This window comes from Chrysochloris asiatica, unplaced genomic scaffold (assembly GCF_000296735.1).
Source record: "Chrysochloris asiatica unplaced genomic scaffold, ChrAsi1.0 scaffold00034, whole genome shotgun sequence".
NCBI lineage: Eukaryota > Metazoa > Chordata > Mammalia > Afrosoricida > Chrysochloridae > Chrysochloris > Chrysochloris asiatica.
In genome coordinates this window covers 296,304-306,380 of record NW_006408552.1, presented here as the reverse complement: position 1 = coordinate 306,380, position 10,077 = coordinate 296,304, and the positions used below count along the sequence as shown (strand labels likewise).

The window sequence follows — 10,077 nt, the reverse complement described above, 5'->3', positions numbered from 1 at the left end:
GGAAATGGAATTGAAAGATAATGAAATTTTTCCACAAACTTTTGAAGCCCCCTCATACATGGAAAGGAATCGTCCTTCGATTAGGTAAAACAATCTTGAAAACGAAGAATGTAGGAGGATAAATACTTCTACCCTGTAATCAAGACCAGTAAGGAGCTTCGGTAGTGTAGTGGTTACGAATCCGGTTGCTAACCTCAAGGTCAGCAGTTCGAAACCACCAGCTGTTCCACAGGAGAAAGATGAGGCTTTCTGCTCCCGTAAAGATTTACAGCCTCGGAAACCCTGTACATGGTCGCTATGGGTCGGAACCGACTCGACAGCACTTAACAACAACAAAGTTCTAGAAGAGGGAGGTGGGACAGAGGAATACAAAGAAGAGATACACTCCCTTTAGATACCTTCGCATTTGCTGGGCAAGCGTTCTAAGTCATCATCATCCTCATTCGGCGTCCCGGCCCAAGCCCCGAACACAGCCAAAATGAAAAGCAACGTTCCCAAGCACACAGATCCCATGACAAAGCGCGGTCCACGCTCTTACTTTCAAACCAACTTCGGAAACACAGCGGGCCCTTTAAATTCAGAGGCTGGCGGGCAGCCTGAAAGCCAGACTAGTAGCGCGTGCGCAGTACCAAGCCGAAAAAAAAGAGGCGGGACCTCATAGATCGCTTGACTTCTCCGCCCAGGTCTGGTGGCGCCTCCTGAAGGTCCTGGTCGCTGGGTTGTCAATATTTAAATTGAAGTCATTGGGGAAAATGAGCAAGCGTACTCATTTTATATAGATATAAAAACAGTGTTTTTATATCTTTTAGGCCGTGACCCTAGGGTACTTGTTCCAGCTCTAAGGAAGTGTTATGTGTTGCTCTCCTCTGCCCGGACCTGCGCCGGCGAGGGGGCGGGTCCAACATGGCGCCGAGCGCCGGGTGAGCGGAGCTTTGGCGGTGGTGAGACATTGGCTGCTGGGGGCAGGTCTGAGCTATACCTGAGACAAGACCTCCAGAAGGTCCCCTATGGAGACTGGAAGTAGGACGGTCAGTTGTGTGTCTCTGATGGGGACTCTGGTGTGTGTGCATTGAGGGGATGTTGGGGGAGATAGGGTGGGCTCTCAGTCTTGGCTTGCTCGGAACCCTTTGGGGGCGGCTCCCCTTCCCCGGTCCTACAAAGCTTGAAGGTCTAGCTCCAGCCGCCCTCTGGGAAGTCTTCCCGGTGCCCCCACTGATCTGAGGGCTTCCGAGGCTGGACGCCTATTAACTAGCGGGTCCAGTGCTGGGCTCCAGGAAGACAAGACAGACGTCGCCACCTGCCCCTAGGAAACTAGGCTCTGGGGACGGCGGCTGAGGAGTCGTCGGTTCTGTTGGGCTGGATGCTGAAGGGTTAGGAGTTCGCCCGAGAACAGGGACAGGACCACTTCTTGTCTTCGGCGCGAGGCGTGGAGTGTGTGCCTAGTGAACGTGGAAGAACCGGGTCCTCCTGCGGCTTCCGCCTTCCGCGACTGCCCAGTGGGTCCTGAGCGCTGGTGGCGTTCATATGCCAACTGCACAGCCCGAGCATACCACTTGTGGCCACGGTAATAGTGATAGTGATGTGCTGATTATTGAACATCTGCATGGTATATGGACTCCTGGTGTGGCGCTGTAGAAGCACTGGACCACGAACCACAAGGTCCGCGCTTCAAACCCATCAGCTGCTCCTCGGAAACCCTACACAGGGTCGCTGTGAGTCAAACCGACTGAACAACAACAAAGTGGTATTTGCAAACATCTGAGTCTTACAATTCAAATATTTATTGTCTTACTAACCTCAGACACTACCGGGTTGTTGGAATACATCAGTGAACATAGCAAAAGCCCTGTCGTCATGGAGCTCACGTGGTGGTGGTAAATAAGGAAACTATACATTAGAGATATTAGATACTAGGGGGGAAACAGTAGAGCAGAATGGAGTTGTTGTTGTTAAGCACTGCCCAGTTGGTTCTGACCCATAGCAACCCTGTATAGGGTTTCCGAGGAGCGGCTGGTGAGCTTGAACCACTGAACTTGTGGTTCAAACCAAGTTTGCAGTCCAGTGCATTAACCTTGCATCCAAACTCCTTGATAGGAATTGACTGACCCCACCTCTCTAATGCCTTTCCTCTTTTTCTCTCTTAAACCCACTCCAATCAGCCTTTTGCTCCATCTTAGTTGAGGTCTCTAGAGAGGCAAAGCCAGTGTGTATATATATATCTATGTTGTTGTTAAGTACCACTGAGTCGGTACTGACTCATAGCGACCCTCTATAGGTTTTCCAAAGAGCTGCTGGAGAGCTTGAACCTCCGAACTTGCTATTCAAACCGACTTTGCAAGCCAGCACATTAACCCACAGTGCCACACGAGAATTCCAGAATGGGGTTGGGGGAGAATATTAAATAGGGTGTTGTTGTTAAGTGCCTTCTAGTTGGTTCCTACTCATAGCACCCCTGTATAGGGTTTCTGAGGAGCGGCTGGTGAATTTGAACCAGTGACCTTGCAATTCAAACTGACTTTGCGGCCCGTGCATTATGCCACAGCGCCACACCAGGGCTCCTAAATAGTGTGGTAAGGGTGGGCAACTGAACGAACATTTGGGAAGAGGATTCCAAGCTGGAGTATCAGAGCAAAGGCCACAGAGTAAGAGTATGCCTGGCAGGATCAAAAATCAGCAGGGAGGGCGGTGTGTGTGGTTGGATCAAAGTGGAAAGGGAAGGAAGGGAGGTCAAAGATATAATGAGGTTAGGATAAACCACGAAAGGCCTTGTAGCTCATTGTTTAAGGATTTTGGATTTTATGCTTAAGGCAAATGAGCCATTACAGAGTTTTGGACAGAGAAATGACATGATGGGGTTTCCAATTGACAGAGTAACTTTGACTGTTGTTGTTGTTGTTGTTAATTGCCATCGAGTCGGGTCCGACCCATAGCGACCCTGTACAGGGTTTCCAAGGGTGTAAATCTTTACGGGAGTAGGGAAAAGCTGGGAGCCCTTGCTAGGAAGCTATGACGTTCTCCAGGGAGGAGATGACGGTGACCGGGCTCAAGATAGTAGAAGTGGAGTAATCAGATAAGATTGCCTAGTGGGGCTGATGTGAAGAGTCATAAAACTGGAAGGCATTGTGTGTGAAGATGAGCAAAGTTAAGGCTATAGCAGGTGGGTCGGGGAGATCAAGAGATCGGTTTTCATGATGCTTTTGAGTAGGCAGTTGTATATACAGTTGAGGAGAATGGTCTGGGCTGGAATAAAAATTTGTTCATCATTGGCCTATAAAAGATATTTGAGGCCATAGATGTGGATGAGAGAACCAGGGAAGTAAATGCAGTTAGTGAGGAAGACTAAAGCCTGGCCCAGGATACTGGGCAGATGGAGAGAAGAGGAAAATCCAATAAAAGAAATTGCAAGGGAGTGACCATTGAGGTAGAAGGAAAACCAAGTGAAGGTGGTCTGGCAACCAAGTGAAGAAAGTGTATCAGAAGAAGGCAGTGTACTGCTGAGAGACCATGATTTAGCAATGTAAAGTCTTTGGTAACCTTGACAAGAATCGTTTCAGGGGCATGGTGGGGGTATGGTCCTTAAGGTTTTATGTCCATGTGGCTGGGCCTGGCTGGCTCTTCAGTGGTTTGGATGTTGAGCCGTAATAATCCCCAAGTTGAGATCTAATATAGTGTAATCACACCCATGGTGAGATCTGCTTTGAGCAGCCAGTCGATTGAAAGGAAGTTTCCTCAGCAGTGTGATCTGCTAAAAAAAAAAAAAAAAAAAGGTGTGTAGGGAAGGGGTAGGGATGGGGCAGGGATGGGGCTCCTTGTCTGATCTCTTCTGGCTTTTCCCAAAAGGGAAAAACTTTCTCATTAACCAGCCTTCTCCCTTCTCCACTAAGTCTGACACCAGCGGTTTCTCTCACAGTACTTTCTACTCAGCTGGGTTTGATCATTCATTGCAGTGACCACACAGAACTCCCATACCATATCACAGCTATGGTTACAATGCAGCCTCGGGAAATTCTCAGAGTTCAGGTGTTTGGTAAGGACAGCCTCTTCTCTGCAGGCAGGACTGTGGCCCTCAACCTCTTGGCTTGGCCTCTGCCCTGCTCAGGAGATGTTACAAAGCTCGTTTCTTCACTGGCTATCGATAAATGCCCAAAGGACACTCCACTGTGTTGTAAGTGTCAGCCCACAGTCTTCAGCTCTAGCTCCTCATGTAAGTGCTCAGAGGCCCCCTGCCCAAAGGCACTTGCTCCGTGGACTTGGAAGCCCACTGCTGTGTCTGGTGCTCTGACTCTTGGTTCTGGTTCTGGTTCTGTTGCAGCTCCTCTGGCACACCTCTGCTAGTGCTTTCATGTCACAGCTTCCTGTCTCTGGGCCAAAGAGGGTCAGTGCACCCCTTTCCTGGCTCTTCTTCCTTGATGGTAGTGAGATTCCCCCCTCCTATGTCCTGGTGTGGCGCTGTGGGTTAATGCGCCAGACTGCAAAGCCATTTGAACTGCAAGATTGGCGGTTCAAGCTCACCAGCTGCTCCTCAGAAACGCTACACAGGGTCACTACAACAATAACAACAACGTCTGATATGGTTTATTTTATATTTAGCAGGATGGCAAAATTGACCAGTCATGATTAGTCCTGTTAACAGTCACTCATAACTGAATCAGCATCTTCCCTCACCTTTTACCAGATCCTTCAGAAAAGAGTCAATTGGTGGGCGTTTACAAAGACTGGCTAAAAGAGACGTTAAACAATCCACGGCACCGCACCTGCTACCAATATAGCGAATGCGCGAACAAAGCTGACTTGCTTTTTGCTGGGTCTGGGTCCTGTATCTGGTTCATCTGACCTCCAGTTTTGTGGGCTTGAGCCGGCAGCCTGCCATATTGCCTGCGGATCCTCAGCAGCCTGACACCTTACCTGCTGACCTGGGGGTGCACAGGGACAAGCATTTGGCTGCTTACTGAAAGGCTGGTAGTTCAGACCCTCAGCTGTTCTATGGTGGGAGAAAGATGTTAGTCCACTTCCATTACAGCCTGGGAAGGCTGGGGAGCATTTCTAGTCTGTCTTCTACGAATTGGAGTCGATTCATCTACTGTATCCCTCTCACGGCCCTGTGGTTAAACGCTCGACTGCTAACTGAGAGGTCACTGATGTGGCAGTCTACTGCCATAAAGGTGGTTGTTGTTAAGGGCCATTGAATCCATTCTAACTTACAGTGACCCTACAGAGGGTTTCTAACGAACAGCTGGTGGGTTTGAACCACTGACCTTGCAGTTAGTAGCCCAGTGCTTATCCTACACCACCACATAAGGTCTCTCTATAAAGACTGCAGCCTGGGGAACCCCATGGGGTGGTTCTACTCCACTGTAAGGAGCTGCTGTGAGTCAGAATCAGCTGGACCATCGATTGGGGGTCGGGGTGGGGGACCTCACTTGCACAGTGTCTGGCTTGAATCAGATTGGAGTCCTGGCCTTTTCTGTTGCATCATAGCCCCGAGTCACACATCACACGGGGCTCCTTACTTCTCGCCTTGCTGAGTCTCCCTTTGTTGTGCCTTCTTCTCTTCTTTGGGTCTCATGTTTCTTCTCCTCTCTCTCTCTCATTCTCTCTCCCCCCATCGCTCTACCCCGGAGCAGCAGCCTTAGGGGCTGGGAGGAGGGGCTCCAGAATGGCAGAAGAGAAGAAGCTGAAGCTCAGCAATACTGTGCTGCCCTCTGAGTCCATGAAGGTGGTGGCCGAGTCCATGGGCATCGCCCAGATTCAGGAGGAGACCTGCCAGCTGCTGACAGATGAGGTCAGCTATCGCATCAAGGAAATCGCACAGGTGAGCTCGTCTGCTGCCCAGCCCGCTCTGGAGGGTGTTAGCCCCCTTCTTCCCCAGGGTCTCCAGCTGATGTCTGTTCTCCCCTTCCACGACCCCAGGACGCCTTGAAGTTCATGCACATGGGGAAGAGGCAGAAGCTCACCACTAGTGACGTTGACTACGCTCTGAAACTGAAGAACGTCGAGGTGATTGGGATGTACCAGAGAGGGTGGGCGGATCCAGCCTCTCAGACCTCCCTCCCCCCCAGCTCATGCCAGTGTGTGCTGCTCTCCTGGTACAGCCGCTGTATGGCTTCCATGCCCAGGAATTCATTCCATTCCGTTTTGCCTCTGGTGGAGGCCGGGAGCTTTACTTCTATGAGGAGAAGGAGGTTGACTTGAGTGACATCATCAATACCCCTCTGCCCCGGGTGCCCCTGGACGTCTGTCTCAAAGGTTGGCGGAGGGGAGAGCAGGGTGGGAGGGAGGAGGGAGAGGAGGAGCGTGAGATCCTAGGTACATGCTAGTGTCCACCTAAAAGCCATTCACCTTTACACCTCCCTTCCTCACAGCTCACTGGTTGAGCATTGAAGGCTGCCAGCCGGCGATACCAGAGAATCCGCCTCCAGGTAAACGCTCTGCCTGCCGCCGCCCCTGCCTCCCCATTCTGCCTCACTCTTTCTCCCTCCACACTGACCACTGCTGTTGTGGATGCCTTCCTTCCAGCTTCCAAAGAGCAACAGAAGGCTGAGGCCACAGAACCCCTGAAGTCAGCAAAGCCAGGCCAGGAAGAAGACGGGCCCCTAAAAGGCAAAGGTCAAGGGGCTGCTCCAGCTGACAGCAAAGGTCAGTAGGGCTAGCCAGGCCTCTCTTGACTTGCCTCAGTGCCTTGTGGTCATTTATGAAGTGGGTGAGGTAAAGGTGGTGAGGGAAAATCTCAGGCCAGAGAGCCCCAGGAAAGATTCAGACTCTTAGGAGGAAGCCTGGTGTCCCTGGGCTGGGAATGGAGGCCGAAGGTTTGCCTAATACTGAGGCCTCTCCTGGAGCTTGCTCTTCTAACCTGTTTTCCCAATTCCCCCAGGGAAAGAGAAGAAGGCACCCCCCTTGCTGGAAGGGGCTCCTTTGCGACTGAAGCCCCGAAGCATCCATGAGTTGTCAGTGGAACAGCAGCTTTACTACAAGGAGATCACTGAAGCCTGTGTGGGGTCGTGTGAGGCCAAGAGAGTGGTGAGGACCCCACCTTCTTACCTTTACCAGGAGACAACTCCTCTCTGAGGCCCCGTGATCCCAGTTTCTACCTCACCTATTTCCCTCTCTCCCAGGAAGCTCTACAGAGCATCACTACGGACCCAGGGCTCTATCAGATGCTGCCCCGATTCAGCACCTTCATCTCAGAGGGGGTGAGGACTTGGATGTGACTGAGGGGGGAGGCGGCAGCAGGAGCAGTTCATCTGAGGGATGTCGCTGTCCCTTCACGTCTCCGTAGGTCCGTGTGAATGTGGCACAGAACAACCTGGCCCTGCTTATCTACCTGATGCGGATGGCAAAGGCGCTGACTGATAACCCGACGCTCTATCTGGAAAAATATGTGAGTCGTCCTGTCTGCTTCCTCCCCTCCCAGGGACCTGGGCTTTCGGAACTCAGTCCCTTCTCCCTTAGGTGCATGAGTTGATTCCAGCTGTGATGACCTGCACCGTGAGCAGACAGCTGTGCTTGCGACCAGATGTGGATAATCACTGGGCCCTCCGGGACTTTGCCGCCCGTCTGGTGGCTCACATCTGCAAACATTTCAGCACAACCACTAACAACATCCAGTCTCGGGTCACCAAGACCTTCACCAAGGTAAGCATCCATTAAGAGGGTCACTGAAGCCGGGAGTGGGTCTGTTGGGCTTGGAGAAATAACTCTAAATAAACAAGGGGCAGAAAGAAAGGGCAGGCCTGGAATCCGAGTATTTGAAAGGACTGTAGCCTCATCTGTAAAGTCTTCATGTTTGCAAGGGAAGTGGGTTGATGGAATACTTGGACCTTGTGATCTTAATAAAGTTGTCCTTTCCATACAGAGCTGGGTGGATGAGAAGACTCCTTGGACTACTCGTTATGGCTCCATTGCAGGCCTGGCAGAGCTGGGACATGATGTTAGACCCCCACCATGTGGGAAGAACTGGGGGGAGGGGAGTAGCACCCCTGAACTTAGGAGCCAGTGTGGTGACCCAGTGGCCCTGCCTTCTCTCCCCTTCCTTCCCACCAGGTGATTAAGACTCTGATTCTGCCCCGGCTACAGCAGGAGGGGGAGCGGATCCGCAGTGTCCTAGAGGGCCCTGTGCTGAGCAACATTGATCGGATAGGAGCGGACCACGTGCAGAACCTCCTTCTGGTGAACAGAGCTCCTGTCCTAACCCCTGCTCCCAACTTCTCCCCACAAGTCCCTCCATACACACGCAGACAACAGTGGTTAGCAAGCATATGCTTTATTCGAACATTTACTCCAATCCTTTGTCTCAAATATTTAAAGAACACAAAGCACAAAATGAATTAAGAGATCTGAACTCCCAGCTTGTACATTTTCCTGCAGTACCCCCTATGGGGCGTCTACATCTCTCTCTAGTCCATTTTGTGCTAGATAAGCACCCCTGTGGGTTACATGTCCCCTTAACATTTGGTCAGTGCTTTAGGTTGGTTTGAACTGCAGGACTGGCGTTCTACCTCACCATTTACTCCTTGGAAACCATATACAGGGTCACTATGGATCAGAACTGACTATAAACAGGATACTGGTCAATTCTCCATTCACACCAGTTGATGCCCGTGTTTTCTTACAAAGACGACCCAGCACCACTTGGTACACCTCTTTGTCACTCTTCCAGGAATGCCAGCCTTCCCTCTATCTAGCTATGGTCTGCCTTCTCTCTGCAGAAATACTGCGCCCCAGTTCTGGCAGAGCTGTGCCCACCATCTGACGACCAGGATGCCTATTGGGCAGAATTTGGGTTCCTTGGCCCCCTTCTCTGCTCCCATGTGATCAAGGCCCAGGCCCAGGCTGCTCTGCAGGCTCAGCAGGTCAACAGGACCACACTGACTATCACCCAGGTGAGTATCACCCAGGTGAGTATCACCCAGGTGAGTATCACCCAGGTGAGTATCACCCAGGTGAGTATCACCCAGGTGAGTATCACCCAGGTGAGTGACTGCGGGGCGGACGAAGAGGAACCAAGTTGCAGAGACAGAAGTTGGGGGTGGGATGGAGCCGCTGTTCTCAGCAGGGTGTGCACACACATGTACAAACACGTGCTCTCACTTTAAACCTCAGGACCCTCTCTTTTTGAACCTTGGGGGAGTCTAGGCCCCCGACCCTAGCTGAGAACCACTGAGGAAGAAGAGCAACCTGGGTCTTTCCCTCTACACCCTCTTTTTCTTTCTGCCTTTGTCCCTGCAGCCCCGGCCCACACTGACCCTGTCCCAGGCCCCCCAGGCTGGCCCTCGGACTTCTGGCTTGCTAAAGGTTCCCGTCCAGACCCTGGTGTCTGCTCGAGCTGCTGCCCCTCCTCCAACCAAGCTCATTGTAATGTCCTCATCATCTAGTGCCTCATCTACCCAGCAGGTGTGTGCAACCATGTGGAATAAGGGGATGGTGAAGTGCCCTGAGTGTCCTAGGTTACCACAGAGCATTCTGGAAAGACTTTAAAGTAGGTCCCCAAATGAGACAGACGTGACACTGCCCCGGGCACTGTGGGACTCCAGCTGCTCACCTGAGCAAGGCTCTTGAGCTGCAGCAATCTACAGGACCCTGAGGATGTACCCATTCATGGGCCCTGGGAATAGGTCTTCCTGGAGGAGGGCTCAAAGCAATCGGCACTGCCTTTTCTTCCCCAGGTCCTGTCCCTCAGCACCTCAGCTCCTGGCTCAGGCTCTACCACAACCTCGCCCGTCACTACCACCACTGTCTCCAGTGTGCAGCCCATTGTCAAGCTGGTCTCCACATCCGCAACCACTCCCCCCAGCACTGCTCCCTCTGGTCCAGGGAGTGTCCAGAAGTTTATCGTGGTTTCTCTTCCAAAAGGGGAAGGCAAAGGAGGCCCCACCTCTCATCCTTCTCCAGTTCCTCCTGCCTCCTCATCCCCTTCACCTCTTGGAGGCAGTGCCCTCTGTGCAGGGAAGCAAGAAGCTGGGGATAGCCCCCCGCCAGCCCCAGGGACTCCAAAGGCTAATGGTTCCCAGCCCCCTGGGTCTGGGTCTCCTTGAGGCTGTTAGCTCTCCCTCTGGCTTTCGCTCGCTCGCTCACACACAC

General features: G+C 52.1%; 2 protein-coding genes across 2 annotated transcripts in view; one reads left to right on the top strand and one right to left on the bottom strand.

Annotated features, from left to right (window-relative positions):
• CNPY4 (canopy FGF signaling regulator 4) overlaps positions 1–524 on the bottom strand; it is a 7,527-nt gene extending 7,003 nt beyond the window's left edge. The window contains exon 1 of the mRNA XM_006859626.1: positions 399–524. Within this exon, the coding sequence (XP_006859688.1) occupies positions 399–513 (115 nt within the window). The 5' untranslated portion in view covers positions 514–524. The remainder of the gene's footprint in view (positions 1–398) is intronic.
• Positions 525–5,533: 5,009 nt separating this feature from the next.
• Positions 5,534–10,031, top strand: TAF6 (TAF6 RNA polymerase II, TATA box binding protein (TBP)-associated factor, 80kDa). Its single transcript, XM_006859625.1, has 14 exons — positions 5,534–5,812; positions 5,911–5,997; positions 6,093–6,246; positions 6,363–6,419; positions 6,517–6,636; positions 6,872–7,017; positions 7,113–7,190; positions 7,277–7,378; positions 7,450–7,632; positions 7,853–7,927; positions 8,041–8,166; positions 8,706–8,879; positions 9,226–9,390; positions 9,663–10,031. Exons 1-14 carry the CDS (start codon positions 5,657–5,659, stop codon positions 10,029–10,031), a joined length of 1,992 nt encoding a protein of 663 aa, XP_006859687.1. The 5' UTR covers positions 5,534–5,656.
• The last annotated feature ends 46 nt before the right edge of the window (positions 10,032–10,077 follow it).

Bases quoted from the DNA above. Each gene is read 5' to 3' on its own strand.
- TAF6 (XM_006859625.1), top strand. From the start codon at position 5,657: ATGGCAGAAGAGAAGAAGCTGAAGCTCAGCAATACTGTGCTGCCCTCT. The intron at 7,191-7,276 runs GTGAGGACTTGG...ACGTCTCCGTAG, and splicing joins GCACCTTCATCTCAGAGGGG to GTCCGTGTGAATGTGGCACA. The intron at 8,880-9,225 runs GTGAGTATCACC...TTGTCCCTGCAG, and splicing joins CCACACTGACTATCACCCAG to CCCCGGCCCACACTGACCCT.